Genomic DNA, 21,992 nt, shown 5'->3' with positions numbered 1-21,992 from the left:
CTGAGAGATATTTTCTGCCATAGGTGGTAGACAATGGGTCTTCTAAGTCTTCCATTGCAGAGACTATGGTTATCACAAAAACCTGAGGTTATACCTCCACTTGCAATTGATCCTCAGCATGTTGTCATAGTCTCCCTACAATGAAAACCAAGCCGGCGGTCTAACACTGGGGCTGGCACAGAAATTGGGGATGGGAGCTCACTGCCTGTTTTTAATTTGTTTTTTATATTATTTTGTATAGTGCAATGTTTTAGTAAGCTCTTTTGTCTCACTAAAACTATAGAACAAAACTAAATCTCATCACCTCTGAGCTGATGCAGCAATCAAATAGTTTTGCTGAATCGGAATGGCCATGCTCAGCATGCAACACCCATGAAAATAAGCACCCCCACACCTTTCTTTATCTCATTACAATAATTTCATTCAATTTGAACCTACATGTTTTTTGAGATATGTGCAACTCAATACACATGGCTCCAAAATTGCAGTCTACTCTAAATCAGACTAAGTCTTTAGAGAAAGTGTTTTTTATAGGGGAGGGTAGGAAATTCCTTAATTGTACAATTTGTGTTTGAAAATTGTACTTACAGAGCATGCCTTAACTGGAAGATTCTAAATATGCATTGCCTGATTCATCAAGGAATGCAAATGCGGATTTTGAGCTCATGATCCGCAAATTTGATCTGCGCATGCCTAGAACCGCACCATACACAACTAAACGCAGCAACTTTCAAATCATCTTCATACACAAAACATACTTACTATGATTTTAATTATGGTACAGGGCGGGGAAGGGGCTTTGCCCATAGTCAATGTACAATAAGGGCGTACCAATCTCAAGGGCATGCGAAACATCTGATTTAAGCTTTGGGCATCTCAGAGGTACTTGTTTATCTGTCGTATCTCTTGCTCCAGCTACAGGGCTAGTCTAAGTCCTGATTACTAGTGAAGACAATCTAGTATAGATGCTATAATGTGTTTGAAATCATGAGCAGCTGTAAAAATTTAATTTATGTTTAGTACACAGTAAGAGCATCCTAATAAATGTATTTCATGGAAGAAAATATATGAAAAAAACTTTTTTATCATTAATGCCTAAACAGGTGGCATTAATTGGATTATTTTTTCTGTGTGTTTTTCTTTGCGATTTTATATTCCACATAGGTAATATCCTGCAGTGTCTTGTGTAGTAGATTAGAGCAGACCTATACTCAAATTCATCAGCACATGTATACTTTAAGGCCTGGGTACCCCATTCAGAAGTAAATTATTACAAACTGAAACTAGTTGCAAAATATAAGTTATATGATCATCTGGGTCTTTGTTTAGAGAGCTAACTTATGGGCTCATGTACCTTTTGTTTTAAATTATTCTTTAATATTGTTCAGGGCATTAGGTTTGCACTGCAAGTACTTCTAAGTAATGGTGACTGTGGCAGATATCCAGTATAACTGGGACATATAGCACTTCCTTTATTCAGGAAGAAAAGGCAGTGCAGCCAATAACATTTCAATGAACTCCAGCAGCTATTTGTTCGCTAACCTTAAATTAGCTCCAAGTCTGCTACAGTTCATAAAACAAAAGCAGGCGAGTGCGGTAATTGGTTGAATTTCTGCTATTTTTACTTGTTTGAAAGTCCTGCAACCAATGGGACAAGCCATGGCCCTGGGCAACATTTAATAGGATACTACAAGGGACATCACAATGATCATGTGCAATAAATAGGTATGTGGACTGTTTAATTAACATCAGAGGGATGCTCAGCATTCTATAATAGATACTAGGGGAGGCTGCATTGTATTTCATCAGTGATACATAAGTTTGACAGTTACATGATCAACATTTATTTTGTCAACTCCATAATATAGAAGGGGTTGAAAATTCAACAATAATGACAGTATTATTTAGTCGACAATTCAAATGTAGATAGTATTATTAGTATTCAATATTAAATATTAATATCCCTAATCCTTTCCCTAACCTTAACCCTAACACTATTCCTAACCATAATGTGACAGGATGGACCGCCTATTCAACCCTGTCTGTTGTTGCTGGGAACTGTCTGGGCTTACTTTGCCTCCGTTCCCTTACATTATAACAAATGCGCCCTCTTGCCGCAGTAGGAGAGGATTTCAATACTGCCACCACTGAGCTCCTTTATGGCGCTCAGAACCACGTTCCTTCTGGGTAACTGTCACTGCTAGTGTACTCCTGTGCTGGTACACTTGGGCTGGTAATTACAGACCTCTTACTATGGATCAGGGTTGCTGCGGATGGATCCCCCCTGGCCTATCACACTTACCAGAGCTGCAGGGTAGCCACAGAGCGGTGGTACTGGAGAGCTGGGTCTAACTTCAGGAGCAGCCGGTGAACGGATTAGATTTAGGGTCTAATCTGCAGGTCATAGGATTACAGCAATATTGAAGAAGTTGTCAAGCAGGGTCTTGAAGCAAAGAGTGATGTTTTATTTCGCTCAGGTGCCCTATCAGTGGTCAGGTCAGATGAAACATCAGAATGATACATTTCAGTGTACAGGACAGTGCTTTTTATACAGATGTGGACACAGGCTATTTTTAGAATCAGGATGTAACCTGTTACCAAAACATATATTTACATGCATTGGAAAGCTAACAATATTTACACTTATCTGTGATATCTTACAAATTCAGTGATGTCCTGCATCTTGTATTTAGACACAGGGAATCTAGTAGCAAGGTCTTAATTAACCCTTCCTGTCTTCAAAAGGCTTCACACATCAAAAGGCCTGATTAACATATGGTGCTTTCTTCAGACGGTTCAGAATACACATTCACGCAAAAGGTCACAACCCCCCAAAAAGCCATTTCCCCACATCACAATACACAAATCCTTCCATCCACAAAGGCTTATTGTATCAGATATATACCTTAAGAAATAATACATTTCCTCTAGCAAGGCCAAAAAAAGAAACACATTTTTTCCACTGGTCTCAGAAATTAAAGATTTTCCTTAGCAAAATATACACAATAACAAAAATAAGTGCATGTGCAATTATTTAAATAAGCGCCCTGCGCTATTTCCTTTAAATAAATTTATACCATAAGTTATTTATATGTGATCCAGTCACTGTAACCATATAATACTGTCTACATTTGAATTGTCGACCTAATAAAACTATCTACATTTCAATTGTTAATCTAATAATACTATCAACATTTCAATTGCCAACCTAGTGATACAGTTGGCATTTCAATTGTCAACCTAATGTTGTTGGCTTCCTGAATGTCGACAAAGTGAATGTCTACCTGTCAACCGCATGCAGTTTTTCTTATCCCAAAACACATGTGAGAACATTGCCTTTACACATCAAATGCAACATTATGTATATTGTTTGTGTTTAGGATCTGCAATGTGTAGGTAGTCGCATTACTGCTAAAATGCTTATAATTTATATCTTTGTTTTTAGATTTCTGTATCCCATCAAAAATGAGCCAAGACAAGAATCACAAAAGGGAAATAAATAGAAATGAAGGTGATTTAGGTAAGAAATATACCATATGTGAATATAGTGGCTATAAAACTTATTCTCAGTACATGTTACACAGCACACACTTAGAAGAAAAAATCCTTTATTCAGGTCAGTGACTGCTGCTATCTCATTATCCGCCAGTTTAAAATCATAGAGGCTATGTAAAGTGTCAGAGCATTAGGTCTCCTTTACTCAATTGTTCTTTGTGATACCTTGTCTTTGTGGATTTCCTGTGTACCAGTTTTCCAGCTTGTTTACTGAGCCTGAACCACTGCTGGTGACCATGACCTTGGATTGACCTGACCATTCTATTCGCTTCTTGATTCTGTACCTTCACCACCAGACCATTATTGACCTGACTAGTTCTGACGTACCCTTTTTGTCCAGCATGTCATGTCTGGAAACTGGGTAGAGGCCCGCAAGCTGTGTGTCACCTGCAGCGGTGCCCAAACTCCCTTGCAGGTAAAGACCAGTGGCACATTTGAATCCACGCCTTTGCTTATGCTAGTACTAATCTTGGCAGACAGCTCAGGATTCATAATTTCTCAGCATGAAGAATCCTCCAGGTATTTCTCAGCTGGTGGTAATAAAATTATCTTCTCAACCTACAGGGAGTCCCTTCTGATGTATCTAACTGTGGATCTAACACCCAGTTAATATCACCTCCTATTATTGTGGTTTCCTCCTATATATCCTCAATTTTGTTTGAGGGGTCTGGTTAAAAATGCTTATTGTAGCCTTATGGAGAAGGCCTCAACTATCTCAATTGGGAAATTTGACATTCTGAGATGTTTAGATTGGAGGATTGTCAAGATTGTTTTTTGGAGTAGTTGTCATAGAATGCTAAAAGTTAGTGATGGGTCCTTTGGCCAGAAGCTGCCCCTTTTTTAAATTGTGTCTTCTGGATGAAGGAAACATAAACCCCCTCAGGGCCTGATTTACATAGATCATAAATCATTAAATACATAATTTTTTAAAATGAAAATAAAAAACCCCTCCCACATAGCTTAAACAAGCCTAGTGCTCATAGCCTAGGCTGGTATTAGCAAAATCAGGGGATGGGGGGACATACAAAAGCTAGGGTCCCCCCGCTGTGCCAGTACAGCTGTTGCGTCAGTACAGTCCTATATATAAACATGGGAATTTCTCACGGCCCTGAACTCAAGCTTGATAAAGACCCACGATCAATAGGGTTGAAACGCGTTGGCTGTATACCCAGGATTCGAATGACCAGAGTTACACTTCACCCTGTTGCGGATCCCAGCTGCAGCAGTACCATCCATAGAGTGCGGTTCTCTACAGGCTGGTTTGTACATGAGCATTCAGTACAGGGCACATATATTGACAATTTTCTGAAGCATATATCACATGTTTTAAAGAAAAATGTTTTTATGTTTTTATTTTTATTAAATTTATTGTATTGAGTTAATACGCAAGATTGGTCTCTATTACTTCACTTTACAAATATGTCCCTTGTCTGAGGCTTAAGGTGTATTTTGGGAATCTAGAAGAATGTGGAAGAATAAGATTCACCTTGAAAAGTGTGTGTTGGATTCCCTATATGTAAGCATACACCCGAAAGGGGTCTGAGAAAGAAGAGTCACGGGTAGATGCTTTGGAGTTCCCTGTTTAAACAACACTCATTAAGGACCATTTTGGACTATATAGTGGTGGTAGACTTGTAATTTATTGTTTGTGTATACATACTACGCTATGCTCTTTCCTTTTCTTGTGTTTTTCTGATGCATATGTATACTCCACATGATGGTAAAATCAAGTGGTAGAATGGGGAGGGAGGGAAGTGAGGGAAAGGGAAGTAAAACTAGGATGTGAGAACAATAAGAAAGATATAGTACAAAATAATTGTAACACATAATGAATAATATCATTCCACTTTGAGGCCATCGAAGAAGAGAAACTGTCCCTTGGGAAATATATCGATGTATAGAGGGTTAAGGGATAGTTCCTATTGCAAAGAATACTCTACTAGAAAAAGGAGGGAAAAAAACTCTCTCCTTAACAAAATAGCAAATAGTGATTATTGCTGTAGGGAAGGGAAAGGAAGTCAATGTGGCAAATGCCACTGAGGATTCATCACACACATGTGGATACTGTACATTGGCCAGGGGTGATGATGTCATCATCCCTGTTCCCAAACCTCTACTGTGTACATGCTAAATTGAGTGCATCATCGTTGCATGCGCAGTTCGAAAATATCACTGTGCATGCTCTGGAATCAGCACGTTCACAGTCTGCACATGTCCATGCACACACTGTGTACTGTGCGTAACTACGTCTGCCCCTTACCTCATCGCAAGGGAGGTGTGGAGTGGAGCACTCTGTCCTTCACAGTCCCCCTGTTGTCGGAAACCTGCCACTACGAGTAGAAAATTACCTATCACTTATCTGTCCCTAGTTTGGTTGTAAACTAAAATAAATTAAGAGAGACAGAGTCCCCAATAATTTTCACCCCTTTCTTCATCTCCCTAACAACTATGCAGAAGATGAAAAAAAAACAGGTGTTATTGGCACACACTAGGAAAAAAGCCTCCTAGAGGGAGAACCATAGTGAAAAAACACCCTTTCCCTGGTGGTATATAGAGAATAAGGAGAAGAAGAAAAAGAGAGAAGAAGAGAAAATAAGAAAGAGAGAAAGAAAAAGACACACCAAAAATTCTTGTACAGTAATTCCTGCATCTAAGCTTAAATGTCCATGAAGGCCACAAAGTCCATAAACCCACCCCCCTTCCCTTAATAGTTCACCATTTGCTGTCTTTTAATCCTGATAAGTTGCTCTTCAATATTTAAGTTCATTTTGTCTTGTAACTGCTTAGCCAGTCATTTCATTTTTCTGTAGAGAAGTATCAAAATAAGGTACATAACTAATACCAATAGAATGAGAACTATTATAGAATGCATGAGAAGAATGAAGAATGATCTTGCTTTTGGACTGTAGCCAAATATTTATTCCCACTAGGATACTTTAGCATCTTCCTCTTAATCATGTACAGTTGCAGTTATTTTGCTTGCATCCTGCTCCAGCTTGATTGTAGCTTGATTCTGAAGCCTCACAGGAATATCTGGACAGATATCATCATCACCATTTATTTATATATCTAGTCGCTTCTCTGGAGCTTCTCTCAATACCAAGTGAGAGTGTCCCCATTTTGGGTGCAGTAAGTTGCATATACGGTATAAGATATATTTTGCCATACCAACAACGATATCCTTGTCCCAAATACTTCAACCAGCATCCATTAAGCAGGATCCTTCAGTATCCTAGCACTGATGTCTAAGAACTCGATCATAATCCCCTTGACACAATATAACATCTTCTCAGCTCCAACATCCAATAATTTGTAAATATCACTGTGCACACACTGGTATCCATGCATGCACTGGATCAGCACATGCATTGCACATAACCACCCCCCCCCCCTCAATGCGGAGTGGAGCACAAACGTGATTTGTTTTTTCCCTATGCAAGTTATGACTGCATATGCATCGACTTCTAAATTAACCCCATAGTCTCCATCATGTAACAATGAAATCATGACAGAGTATACTGATACACTTATGTAATTTGCCAACTATGGCTTAGCTGCCACCAATCAAACTTTCTGGTACTCTAGGTCAGTGGTTGATGTGGTAATTTGGAAGTGCTGATATGGAAATTTGAAGAGAGAGGCTGGAAGCCTAGGACCTAAAGGAGCTTTAGGGATATTGATAGTGTGAAAATATTTTTAAATGCTTTTCAACACTCTGTAGTATAATATAAAAGATATTAAATGATGCAAGACTGTCTGCCCTGTGACCTTCACTCCCCCTCTGTTCTTACACCTATCCTCCATGTCTCCTGTGTTGCCTCATTTATTCTTAATTATCTTCTGTATTCCTACATCTCTCTGTCTCCCCTGTTTATTTTACTATTCCTTGTGTCCCTTCTCCTTTCCTTTATTCATCTGTCCACACTTTCCATGTACTTCCCTCTCTAACTCCACACCTGCACTCCTCTGAGCCTTACTTAATCCATGTGTCTCTCACTCCCATCCTTATCCCATGATCCTGTCTAACTATATCTATATGTTGTATCTTTTGACATTGGAGCATAAAATTCAAACCCACACCAATCCGAAGCAACCTAAAGTGCATTATCCATTACAGTGGGAAAAAATGTTTTGTATATTTTTTGGTGTTTAATTCTTCTGGAGCCCTATATCTCCTAGTCTAAAAGTGAGAAGTAAAGTTTGACAATGCTAGACTTCAATATAACAAAAATTGTCAGGTGTATAACTCAGAACCTGTAAACAAGGAACAGTTGTTGGCAATTATAAAATAAAATAGATACTTACAGAAAAAAAACATTGGTGCAAAACATGGAGCAACAGGGTGCTCTTTCACTGTGAGCAGCACACCCAAAATCCAAGTGTTTGACTGTGAAGGCAATTGTATGAGGCGCAGTATCACTGATATCTGTACTAATAAGCTGCCAATAAACAGGGTGCGGTTTGACTCTGAGCAGCACCCCCCCAAACATTTTTTTGAATAACCAATTTTATAAATGTTAATGATATTGTGGAAGATGTCTGAAGATTTGCAAGGTGACAATTCCTCCTTTCTCTAGCTCATTGGGTGTGGCCTGGTGGCAGCTACATGTAGCTCCAACTTAATATAGCTTTACTCCTTTTGTCATTCATGAATTAGTCACAACTCAGGAGCATTCTAGTACTAGTACTGGCAGTAGTAGTAAATTTTCAACCTCTAGACAAGAAGGCGCAATATTGTGTCAAGGGGATTATGATTGAGATCTTAGACATCAGTGTTGAGATACTGAAGGTTCTTGCTTAATGGATGTTGGTAACAAAAAAGGTTATGTGGGAAGAAAGTGTAAGAAATCACATTACAAATCCAAATGTTGTTTGTCACTTTCAAAAAAAAAAAAAACTTCAGCTCTAGATATAAGGATTAAGGGAAAATTACTGATAATTGTGATTTGTCTAAAAAAATTAAAATGGCTAACATTTCATTCACCACCCGCTGTGGGAAGAAAAGGCTCAGACTATGCCCATTGTTTTTAAATGGTGTTCCTGTTATTGCTCTTATACGTACTAGAATGGCCATTACAAAGGTGAGTGCCCAACATGGTCATACATTTTCTATCACCACCAAACAACCACAGCAATGCATGAAAGGTAAACTGAGGTTGAAAAACTATTTGGGCATTCACAGAAGCCTGTGAAGAGTCAAAGGGTGACCATGAGGGACATTTAACATTCCGACACTGCAGTTATAGAGCAGCTTCTTTCCAGAATGTATCAACCATTTGAAAAGTTGAGGATGAGTTTTAACTATGCTGATTTAGACATAGAAAATGAGGAGCTACTTTGGAACTTGCTAATGTGCAGCATGATCAGGGGGATAATTGTGGATCTGACAATGATGAATGTGTTGTGCTTGAACAAGATAATAAGGAGGATGATGTTGATTGTGTCTCCAAGTAAGGCAGCCACCAGTGGTAACACCTCAGGCCCATGATGCATTGTCATGATTGGGCAAAAGACCAAAAAAATCAACATCAAGCATATGCAAATATTTCTATCCCAAGCCAAACAACATTTTTCAAGACATCTTTGTGACACCATAATAAGTAGAAATAAGGACGTTGACCATCTAGGCACTTCCTCCCTGTTATGTTATTTTTAGTTCATTCAAGTAGGTTATCAAAAGCAGGAAAATCATTTATAGTAACAAGCAGACTCCCCTAATGCAATCCATGATTCCCAAGAGGCATCCTTGTGCACTACGGGTGCATCTGTTGCTGGAGGTGAAACAGAAGAGGACCAAGAAGATTATCAAACCAACCGAGTGATAGTGATAGCAGCTGTAAAATTACACCTTGGACTATCGTCTTCTCTACAATGACGCCACTGCTACCGGTCTAATGAACTTTTATTTCTCAAAGACACAGAAAAACAAACAATGAGGGTTGCGCTGTAGGAACGGCACATTATGCAATAGGTATTATCGTGGATGATTGCTTAAGGTATAGAGAGAGGCACTAAACAAAAAAAGATATATAAAAAAAATCTTTATAATGCTTCAACCTCGAGGATATGGCATATAATATAAAACATGGCATGAAGAGATCAATAATATAAATGCGTGTATCACATATATAACACAATAAAATATAAACCAATGATAGAATTGGCTAGAGACAACCGCGGCTGTATAGTAAAATCAACTAAAATGCGCTACTTGTATGGAGTGTGGCCATCACTCATAAACTCAGTCCCGAGTATAACTCGTATCCAAAATTAGCACGTTAATTTCTGCAAACTTAATTCATCACAGACGTGACAATAGATAATATCCAGCAATAAAAAATCCTCCTTCAATAGTAAATAGAATCGGGTAGTTTACCCGGTCACCTGAATCACGGAAGTCTGTACGGGTAAGCCTATGAGCTCACACTGCTTGTGATTCTGTGACTCCCTCCTTAATTAGCCGCTCCGGCTCCATACGAAGCGCACGAATAACATAAAGTTGGAATCTTGCCACTCCAGACTCTAGCGTGAGCTACGCAACAGTGTAACAAAGTCTTGTGGCAGATAAAGTTGATACTCATCGTAAATGCCGGCAATAGTGATCGGAGCCTGACAGGCCAGTGATAGGAGATGAATACAGATGATCCTTCCGTGACAGGAACAGATGGTAGTGGTCAAAGTAAGGAGGCACTTGAATATCTGGATCCTACTCACAGAAACCCCGCTGACGCGTTTCGTGCCTATGCAAGGCACTTTCTCAAAGCCTTTTATTTCTGCCTCTCTACACAAACAAATTTAACATAGTAACATAATAACATTGAAAATTTTGTGTCCGTGGTCTTTCTCCCAACCTTTCACTTCTGTGTGCAGGCCACCTAGGTCTATTGTCTGGGGTTCTTCGCACATCTCTAATGTTAATATTTTCGCATGCATATTTGGAAAAATTGCAGACATGCAATATACATGTGAATTAACTGCAGTACAGCCTGCAGCATACATATTTCATATGTGTACAGATTTACTATAAATCTTGCTACACTAAAATATTTTTTAATTTTAAAAACTCTTTTTTTTATTTCCATAGCATCATCCAGAAGCAGGGCCATGACACATACATGAGACGATTTCTCATCATGCTTTTCGTGTGGGGAACAATGATTCATATTAAAGAGTAGCGTCACTTAAAATTTAATTTTTACAGAACATCCTCCCATTGCCCAACTAGCAGAACTGTTAGGATGCCATACCAGTGATCCTGTAGACATCTGTACTAAAAAAGTGCTGTTTACATTTGAAATGCTCACAGTTGCCACCGCCAGGACAAGAAATGTTGCAGCATTGGAAAGCTTAAGTTTTGCAGAAGAGCGTGGTCCCTGGCATGGTACCCCTGCATTTATGCTATCTAGGAGAAGGTGGATATTGGGTAAAATTAAATTTCAACTAGTTTTACACTTTAAGCATTTCTTGATTTGGCTGTTGTCAGTGGTTTTCAGTGACTGAAATCGATTTTATGATGCAAATATTCTATTAATGTTTTTTTTTGGCAGATTACACTTGGGAAGTCAAAGCAAATGACAGAATGTGCAATCGCTTATTTAGAAAGAAAAGTTACCGTTTTTTTACCAAGCAGAAATATGCTGTAAGTTTTTATGCTAATATTCTCACTTTAGTAAATACATGCAACAATGATATGCACATAGTTGCTCTAGAATAATGTAAGAATCAATACTTAAAACTAGCATATGTGAAGTAAATTTAAAACATATTTTAGTAACAAAAAATGTTGCGGAAACCATTGGGGATATCTTTACTAAATTGCCGATTTGAAAAAGTGGAGCTGTTGCCTATAGCAACCAATCAGATTCTAGCTGTCATTTTGTGAGATGTACTAAATAAATGATAATTAGAATCTCATTGGTTGCTGTAGGCCACATCTCCACTTTTTCAAACCCACAGATTACTCCAAGATATTGTATTGTGCGTCTGACCAGGGCTGCCATTAGAAATTGTGGTGCCCATCATTCCTCATGACCACCCCTTGGGTCTGGTGGATGCAGCGGTGTTGGTTGGAGCCATGATGCCAGGAGCAACAATACGTCCCCCAGACCTCGCCACATGTCATTTACATGTCCATCAGACCTCTCCACATCCCCTTTACAGGCCCATCAGTTTCCCCCACATACCATCAGACCACATGCCCCTGACATGCCCCTTAGATCTCCCCATATGCCCTTTACATGTCCATCAAACCTCCCAACATGTTATTATACTTCCCACATTCTCCCTACATGTCCCCCAGACCTCCCCACATGAACCACAGACCTCCACACATGCCTTTTAACACAGAGAGGATGATCTATTGATTAGCACAGCACAGATACTGATAGGGAGAGAGAGAGAGAGATATCCTGTACATTTGGAAATTAGTTTACTAGTATTAGTAATAGCCCAGAGACTGACTTTGTACAGTGGAAGCATCCTTGTGAAACCTGAGAGTTTCTGCTACATTGGAGATATTCAAACAAAAAACACCAGACCCCATTTAATATTAATGCATACCCCACATATTATAAATTACACCACCACCCTTAAAAATGATACCCACCATACATATAACCCCATCCACATAGCATGAATCACCCCATGTCCTTTATCTATCTTCCAAAGCTGATGGAGGCAGCCACGCAACCATATGTAGAGAGGAGAGGGATGGAGCAGACATACTAGAGGAGGGGAAGTGGAGATTACTGGAAAGCAAGGATGTCTCATTGGTGGCTGATCCTGGGAGAGGGGAAGTACAGTAATGGCAGAGCCCGCCTTCTGTAGGGCAGAACGTACAGACCAGGGTCCCTGGGTTTCGCACAGCCCTCACTACATCTTGAAGCCTGGGGCCCCACTCAGAACAAGTGAGGGACTCAACATTTTACTGAAAATAAAAAAAAGTCTCAGATGGCAGGCCCCTAGTAAGTCCAAGTCCTGTACACCCTTACCCTCCTGATGGCAGCTTGGAGTCTGGCCATATATATATATTAAAAAAGCAAAACAACACAGAAACAGGTTTAAGAGCTTAATGAGCAAAATGTTACTATATTATTTAATTAATAATAATATAATTTTATGTAAAAATGTAATTTTATACTTTTTGTTTCATTTTTCAAGGACAACAGTATTAGAACAAGTAAATACAACTTCTTTACCTTTATTCCTCTCAATGTATATGAACAATTCCACAGGGCAGCTAACATCTACTTCCTATTTATAATTATCTTGCAGGTAAGTGTTCCCAAGAGTGCTTTGTTGAACTGATCATTAACCTAACGATCTATGACTATAGAAATAGAACATGCTGACATTTCCGTTGACTGAATTTTGCAAGCTATTCTAGTTATCCCTCCCTAGTAAGTCTAAGGGGTCTATTTAAGACCCATCGCACATTTTGCCTGTTAACTAATATTTCTCATCTCCAATATTCGCAGCGATGAGAGATTACATAACGGAGAAATGTACCAAAATACTGAAGCAGGGACAGCTGGTCTGATAAGCAGCTTTCCCTGCAAATGGTAAAATGCACACTTTAGCCCCTGATCCCAGCAATGAAAAAGTGTATTTCTGGGATCTGTACCTATCAATTCACTGTGGATGCGTGACAAGTCTGTTGGGGAGGGATCATAAGATCATAAGAGCTGCTAATGTCATGGTGTTGACTAAAGGAGACAAGCTCCAAAAAGCTAAGCTTTTCAGAGCTTGTTAAATTGGACAAGACCGTAGTTTCCATAGAGGATATGGGCACTGCAGTCAGTGATCGAAGTGGGGGTGTATATGGTGGTTTGCCATACCACCAGTTCTTCTACTGCCTTCATTGTGAAACTATCAGATTCTATTCACTTACACTTTCCAAACTGCAATTTCTACATTTTCACATCGACCACTAACTGTGGTACTAAAGAGATCATTTAGTGAACGCTGGAAATATCTGTGATATCTCTGGTGTTACAGTGTTGGTAAATGAGCAACATACTAAAAATTGCCTTTATGGCAAAATTATGTTTCATAAAAAGCCCCCTAGGTGACTGTGGGTTAAAGAGATGCATAGTAAAACTATTACATGTAATAAAAATGAAATGCTAAAATCCTTGGAATTTGGCCTAGCAAACAGCATCTCAAATGCCAGATTGGGTGCATCAGTTATCCTTCTAGGCCATGCTCTGAACACTGCAAAGATTAAAAGGAAAAAAAAACAGCTTCTTATACATTACTAGCTAAATACTTACCAGCATTTAGGAGCTGAAATAAAAAATGCCTAATTTTGGCAATGCTTGAACTAAAGAGACCTTCATGTAACCTTACATAACAGGGTTCATGATGTTCATTAAATCATTAAATCTAGCATGTAATTGGTTGTCGCTGGATACAGATCAATTCATACTTTCAATGTGGTCAATTTTAGCATAAAACTCACATCTCGTAGTAGGGGCCTGGTGGGAGGGCAGAAAAGGGACAAGACAGCAAATGGCGTCATTTTGGCCCCTCCCCCAGCAACAAAATGACTGTTTCATAGTGGGGATCAGGGACAAAATGCCTCCCAACGGAAAAAACGCGGATGCCTTGCCTGCTCTCCCGGGAGTCCGGGTGACCTATCCAGAATTTGGGAATCTCCCGGAATGTCAGGGAGAGTGGGCAAGTATGAAACTGTATATTTCCATACAGGTTAGATGTGTTGTCACTATACGTATCTTTGGTAGATGTGCTTTGCATGCACATTGAAATTGCAGTAGTTATGAGATTCATTCATTCATTCATTATGCTATTTTATTTTTGTTTGTGAACATGAAATGCCTGTTGATATCATGAAACAACACTTCATATTATATAACGACCGGCTCCCCACTATCTGGTTTCAATAAAAATAAAGTTTGGCAGAGCTAAATATATAGCTAGTAAGCTGGTAGATAGATTTCCTTATTTTTACTATAATTAACACTGCCTACCATTTACTGAATTGGGCTCTATGGTGGAAATATACTTTAATATTCAGGCACACTAATAAGTACAACATGAGCAGAAGCCCAGGTTAGAGCAATGATTGCTGGCTGCAGCTGAAATTTTGCTTTCATAATAAATGAGTGGTTAATATGTACCCTCTTTTAGACTCAAATCTGGCTTAAATAGTGGCAGCATGTAGTCATGCTCACTAGGGTGGGCTTCTACACCTTATTTTTCTTTACTAATATTTAAACACTTGCACATATCAGATGTCATAGGAGCTGCACTGTGTGCCTTAAAAACTTCTACTCTGTTCAGGAAAAAAAATCTGACATTTCCATCTCTAGACACTTGTGACCGTCACTTTCTCTTGGATTTGTCCTTTAACCAATGTCACAAACGCCCAGCCTGTCCCAGATACAGCAATCTGAACAGCTGGCCATGACTGGCATCACCTTAGTCACTTAGCAATGAATACACCTTTTGTGCTACCATGACGGATGTATTATGGTGTTCCTACGTTCACCAGAACCACTTATTAATGTTTCACACTTAAATCATATACACATGTAGCATGAGCCTCCCTGGGCTTCGTAAGTTCACAAAGAATCACGGAGAATACACTATATTAAATTTATTTAATCTGAAAAATGTTTACACAATGAGTTTCAGAAAATAATATAGGAAATAAAATCAGAGTTACTATATACTAGTTAAGTCCTGATGTATAAGGGGACCCCGTTGAGAAGGATGGGACATTTCAGTCTTGCTAGACTCCCTCATGAAATGATCGCTGTATTACTGATACAAGGAATTTTTAAGCCATCTCTTTTTGGCTCTTCACTGCCCACCATAGGAATTTTATTCTCACCTAAGTTAAATGGATGCCCAAAATGACACAGGGCTTTCAAAGTAAATTATGGATGTCCTGAGACCTGGCATTTGCACACGATCTAAATTCTCACCTCTGCACGTTCAGCCTGGCTAAGTCTAACTCCTCTGCACACACAAACTATTTAGAGATTTTATCTGTCTCCGGGCCTGGTTACTTTCAAAAGACCATTGACACTTGCCTAGGTCAGACTCAGGTCAGTTAACCAAATACACTTTGAAAGGTTACATAAAATATGCACAGTGTTATAGATAAATTCGACAGAAAATAACAATCAGTCATTAAATATGCTATATTTTGTCAAAACCAAGATGGCAAGTATTACCCCAGAAGAATCCATCTTGTTTCCCAATTCCTAATTGAACTTATATAGGCCTTTTAGCACTTTCTTAATAAGCCTTTGCTTGAGTATTTTGCTTTCTCTGTTACTGAACCTGTTCCTGCTGGATTCCCTGCTCCTGTGTATAACCTGTCTTACTCATAACTACTTGTTTTGTGTGGTGACCAAGCTACGTTTGACTATAAGCCAACCTGGATTATGTGTGACTACACATCTGTTTGTCAACCCAGCTTACGTGTGATTATGCTCTTTGTGCACCAAAATGTCTTGTCTGACTATCCGCTTGATCTGCATATCAACTAAAAACAGTTTATGTTTAAATACGTCCAAGTTAATTCAGTATTCTCTGTTTGAAATAAGCTCTATTGCCCATTGGACTTGATGGATGTGTTGATCTTATCAGGAAACAAATTTTATAGCCCTTTTATACCCTTTATGTAAAGTTCATAATTTTTATTCTGAAGCTGATATAGTGCATCCAAATACCAATTAATTTTAATAGGACAATAAACCTAAAATACAAGTTGCTTTATGCAAAAGTAACTAATAGCTAATTTTCAATCATTAAAACAACAGTATATTAAAACATTTTGCACGTTCTAATTGTAATATTAAATATATTGTGTGTATAATGACAAGTGAGGCCCCTTAATCGAACGCAGTTAAAGGGCAACAGTGTTTGCAACAGAACTTACACTTACCTTTAAGGGTTAACATCAGTCTGGCTCGACCAATGATAGATGTTGTGGGAGGGTGCTGGTTTCATATAGGTGGCTGCACTTCCTGGTTTTCTTCACGCTTCGTCACGAGATCCCGCCCACCCACTCTTAGTTTAAGGTGTTAGTTGTTGATGTTTTAACCAATTTTCGCGGTAGGAAAGCACTGCGTTCAGCGGCTGATTAGTTAAGCGCTAGTGTTTGTTTGTACCCTTAGAGGCACCAGTAATTTTTTGGTCCTTCGGTGAGTAGGTTCCCTTGTCCGGCTCGGTGAGATGGGGCATTGTGATTTTAGAGGGGGTACAGTCACTCTGAGGCCAATTTAGCGCATGGCAGTTTTGGGATGAGATCCCCTGTTAGTGGATGTATGGCGGTTTCGCCAGTTCCCACGTTTATTTGGTTGTATCAGCTTGGTAGCTGTCCGGAAATGCCCTTTCTCCGCCACAAAAGGTTATTTAAAAGGTTACTTAAAGTAATAAACTCTGTCCTCCATATTTGCCAACCTTATACATGACTCTGTGTTTTTATTTTAGTTAAGTTGGTAAGCTATAAAGGTTTTTTGTGAAAGTGGGGGGACATACACGGTGAGCCATTTAATTATAACACATAAGTAAGATGAAGTAGCTGAATGGACAGAAAATATGCTGATTCTTTATCTATGCTGAATATGCTTTTATTTCTGAGAAATAATATGTCATGTATTTTGCATGTTACATGCTTTAATGTGGCTGATTTGGCAATCTGTATAAAGTTCAATTATATGGACACGTTACAAATACAAAATAAGTTGCTATTTTCCGATAAGAAAGAGATAGAGATGTTGAGAATAGACCATCCTTAGAGTCACTTTACTATAAGCCTGTGTTAAAGGACCTGTGGTAGCGCCTCACATGTGCACGCTATCCTTTAATTATATTCTTAGATACACTCGCACTTTTATGCACTTTTCCTTACACAGTGTTGCCTTACTCAGTCTTTTGACCACACTAAATAACACAAGTTTTACAGAACTATTTATCCAATATTCACTGTATCTCAGCAGTACTTCACAGTATATATTCATTATAAATCATCAATACTCACAACATATGTTTGTATTTAAATCAAAGTATTTTACTGTTAACACAGAAAAGCTTGTATACACAATTCACACATATATCATAACGTTGTTCAACATAACATAGTATATCAATATAACATTAACCCTAGGTTCACCACCGTTATTCCTTACACTATCCTAGCTTTGCATATGTATCCTTAATAAGAATCAGTATTTATAATATTGATTTAACTATCACAGATATCAGACAATAGCTACTCAATTATATGTATATAAATAGTTAAATCCACATTACAAATACACATATAGCTCTATGGATATATATATATATTAATGATACTTATCAAGTCCTTGTATCCTCGGTCCAATTCTTATCTGCAGTGTAGGAAATGTTCCTGTAGTATAGAATCCTTTCTTGTAGCTTAGTGTAATATATATATAGTAGTGTGTTGTAATCCTATAGATGTTTTCTGCAGTGTAGTGTATCCCTAGTGTAGTGTGTCCCTAGTGTAATGTATCCCTAGTGTAATTCCTGCAGTGTAGTGTAGAGCTCTTTGTCAAGGGGCAGCAGGCATCCAGAGAGAGACAGAGGGTCCCGGGTCTGGACTTTTATAGTCCAAACTTGGAAACTCCCAGCCTCCCAAGTAACAGCATGTGTGTGGTGATTCACCACACACACATGGAGATTATTGGGTCCAGGGGTGATGATGTCATCACCCCTGTCGGTTCTCCCCACTATGTATGTGTCCAGCAGTAAAAAGCAAGTGACCCTCCCAGTGTCCCAACACCCTCCTTTGTCTCAGGCTTCAAAGCTGTTATCTGAAACTGACCAGAGTTGTGTGGGGGGTTTTACAAACACATGCAAAATAGCTAATCTTGCCATGTGGCTGGGAGGATGGGAGATACTTTTGAACAATGCATGAAATGGCTTGAGAATCATATCATAGGAGAAGGTTCTTCAACAGTCCCCCTGTTGTCTGAAAACCGACACTACAAGTTAGAAGTTTCCTGTCCCTAGATTTGCTGGTGAACTAAAAAAAAATAAAGAGAGAGGGAGAGAGAGAGACCTCAATAATTTTCAACTCTCTCTTCCTCTCCCTACCAACTATGGAGGAGATAAAAAAAACCTCTTATGTTATTGGCGCACAACAGGAAAAAACCTCCTAGAGGGGGAACCATAGTGGAAAAAAAAAACACCCTTGCCCCAAAGGTGTGAAGAGCAGGAGAGAAGAAAGGAGAAGAGGAAAAGAGAAAAAGGCACAAAGGAATAATAAAAAAAAAAAGACATTCATGTAAAACAGATCCCATGCCCGCAAAGTCCATGATGCCTGCAAAGTCCATGATGCCCGCAAAGTCCATGATGCCTGCAAAGTCCATACCCCCCCTTTCCTTAATAGTTCATCATTTGTTGTCCTTTAGTCTTCATGTGTTACTAATACCTATATAATGAGAACTATTATGGGATGAATGAGAAAATGATACTTTGGCATCATGTTCCAGCTTGATTGTAGCTTGATTCCCAGAAAGTTTCTGCAGTATGTCTTCTTCCTTCCCAAAGTCAAGCAGCCAATTCTTGAGTTCTGAACCAAAACCAAGCAGGATTTTCTGAAGATACACAGTAGTATCTGGATGGGTACCTAGTCGCTTCTCTGGGGTTGCTGGTGTTCTTCCCATCTCCTCCGCTACATCCACACCTACAGTGGGAGAAAGAGTAAAATATGCTCCTCGGAGGAGTGTCCCTCTTGGAGCACTGTTAGTTGCATATACAGTACAAGATGTAATCAGGGTAGGGCTCTAGGATTTTCCTTTCCTTACATTTTGGTTCTCAATGATCAGTTAAAACTTTTTTTTTTTTTATTTGGAAGGGGTATGATTTCTCAATCTACCCATCTCAATGACCACAGAAGCACTCTATTGAGTTAAGGAGGCTTGCGTGGTTTTCACTTGATCAACGTGGACCCAGAGAACTTTACGTCTTCTCCGAGAGTCTTTCTTTGTAGTCGTTGGCCTTTGTACTTTTATCATTGTGTCACCCAGGATTTCAAGGACTTGATATGGTCCCTCCCAGTTTGCATCCCAGGGACCTGCCTTTCGGAATGTCTTGATCATTACCAGACTATCTACTGGAGGCATGGGAGTCTCCCCCTGTAGATAGGGTTTGTTCAGCCGGATGGCTGCGTATGGCAGCAGTTCTTTCAGGTTATTTTGCACCTGTTGTAAGAACACATCTCTGGCAATCGCCTCTTTGATGAGGTTTGACAACTGTGGTTCATTGGGGAAGCAAAGTGACATTTTGCGACCAGTCATGAGCTCAAATGGGGTGATCCCTGTTGTCGTTGCCTCAGTTGCCTGAATACCCATCAGTATTGCGGGCAGAGCTGTCACTCAAGAGGAGCCCTCTAACAGTGTCTTGGTCAAATGAGATTTGATTGTTCGATTCATTCGTTCTACTATTCCTGCTGATTGGGGATGATACGGTACATGAAATCGCTATTTTATGTCCAGTAGTTCACAAAGCGCTTTCATGACCTTGCCAGTAAAGTGTGTTCCCCGATCAGATTCAATGATCCTGGGAACTCCACAACGTGACAGAATCTGTTCCCATAAGACCCTTGCTGTGGTAGTAGCAGAGTCATTTACAGTTGGAATGGCCTCAACCCATTTTGAAAATACATCCACCACTACCAAGGCATACCGACAATTGAGACTGCCAGCTGGTAGTGGTCCTATAAAATCTATCTGTAGGGCAGCCCAGGGTCCTTCTGCAGGGGGCACACGCTGTAAAACTGGCTTGAGAGCTGGAGCTCTGGGGTTCACTTGTGCACACGCAAGACACTGTTGTGTGACAATTTCCACTGTCTTTGACATCCCTGACCAGTATAATTTGTCTTTTAAGAGGGACATGAGCTTATCTCGGCCAGGGTGTCCGAGGAGCTGATGGTTGAGTCTTGTCAGCTCTACCTGAAGATGTACAGGAACAACTGGCAGGGGTTCTGAACCCTCATTGTTCGTATGACACAGGATGCCCTCTTTGATTGACCAGGGATCTTGTGGCATGGTAATGTGGGGTATAAGAAGAGGATCCATTGCTTGTTCCTCTTCAAATGACACTGGGCTTTCATCCAGAATCTTGTTTCGTATCGTCACTTTATAGGATGATACTTCCTTGTAATCTGGGTCTCTGAAAAACCCAGATAAAGAAGCCAGTTTGGCTGCTTCGTCTGCAGAGTTATTACCCAGGACAAGGGGATCATTCCCTTTCTGGTGAGCAGGAACTTTAATGATCGCAGCCTCTTCAGGATGCATCATTCCCCATTCCCATAACTCTTTGAGCACTGAAACGTGCGCAAGGGGTTTATTCTGGCTGTCCACAAATCCACGCCTGTGCCAGGTATCCAAGTGTAATGTCAGGGACCGAACTACATATGAGCTGACACTATATATAGTACGTGGTCCTGACGGTTGGAGTAGTAAGGCTTCCTTTACTGCCTCCAATTCTGCCCTTTGTGCTGACAGGTGACCAGGTAATTTAACAAGACTCTGAAGCCCTGTAGTCTTATCCAAGACTGCATAACCTGTCACATATTTCCCATCCGTGTGAGACCGAGACCCATCAACAAAAATGACTCGGTCACCCGGATGTGTTGTTTGTCTAAACAATGTCATTGTTTCATCATATGACATTTGTCCACAGTCGTGTTCCGTCCCTGCTGTGTTTAGCAGTTGGGACAATACATATTTGGCCTTGTGACTTACTTGGAGATTGTGTCCACTCAAATCCATTATCCATCTCCCAAACCTCTGTTGAGAGACTCCAGGCAACATGTCCCGGAGTAGAAGGGTTAATGGAGAGTGTGGAGTCTGTATAGTAAGTGGTCTAAAGCCCACAATATGTTCTGTCACTTTGACAGCATAATGTATTGCAGCCAGTTGTTTTGCACATTCATCAAAACCTCTTTCCACAGGAGAAAGAAGTCTTGAGAAATAGCCTAGTGGTCTAGTCTCAGATCCTACTTCTTGTAGTAAGACTGTTGATATGGACTCTGGGCCAGCGTGAGCCTGAATTGCCAGCTCACCCTCTGGGTGTGGAGTGGCCAAAACTGGGGCAGAAGAGAGATCTCTTTTCAGAGTAGAAAATGCCTCTTCCTGTGCTTCTGCCCATCCTTTCAATGAAGGTTCCTCACCTCTGAGCAATTCATACAGAGGTTTCGCTTTTGTAGCAAAATCCTCTATGAACTCCCTCATGAAGTTTGTAACCCCAAGAAATTTTCGCAAATCTTGAAGGGTATTTGGTCTAGGTAATTTGACCATTGCCTCAACTCGGGCGGCCATTATACCTTTTGTCCCATGAGCGATCTTGACTCCCAGAACCTCTGACCTAGCCAGGTTTGCTTTGTGAGGACTCAGTTTGAGCCCTGCATGTACAAGGAGGGCTAGCAATTCCTT

The 21,992-nt window shown here is 39.8% G+C and overlaps 1 protein-coding gene across 1 annotated transcript in view; it reads left to right on the top strand.

Annotated features, from left to right (window-relative positions):
- Positions 1 to 10,185: 10,185 nt before the first annotated feature.
- Positions 10,186 to 21,992, top strand: part of ATP8B3 (ATPase phospholipid transporting 8B3) — a 301,811-nt gene continuing 290,004 nt past the window's right edge. Inside the window, exons 1-3 of the mRNA XM_075201547.1 lie at positions 10,186 to 10,234; positions 11,103 to 11,194; positions 12,715 to 12,828. Of these exons, the coding sequence (XP_075057648.1) occupies positions 10,186 to 10,234; positions 11,103 to 11,194; positions 12,715 to 12,828 (255 nt within the window). The remainder of the gene's footprint in view (positions 10,235 to 11,102; positions 11,195 to 12,714; positions 12,829 to 21,992) is intronic.

Source organism: Mixophyes fleayi, chromosome 1 (genome assembly GCF_038048845.1).
Source record: "Mixophyes fleayi isolate aMixFle1 chromosome 1, aMixFle1.hap1, whole genome shotgun sequence".
Lineage (NCBI taxonomy): Eukaryota > Metazoa > Chordata > Amphibia > Anura > Limnodynastidae > Mixophyes > Mixophyes fleayi.
The sequence above is the reverse complement of the archived record's forward strand: the minus strand, read 5'-3'. Positions and strand labels throughout refer to the sequence as shown.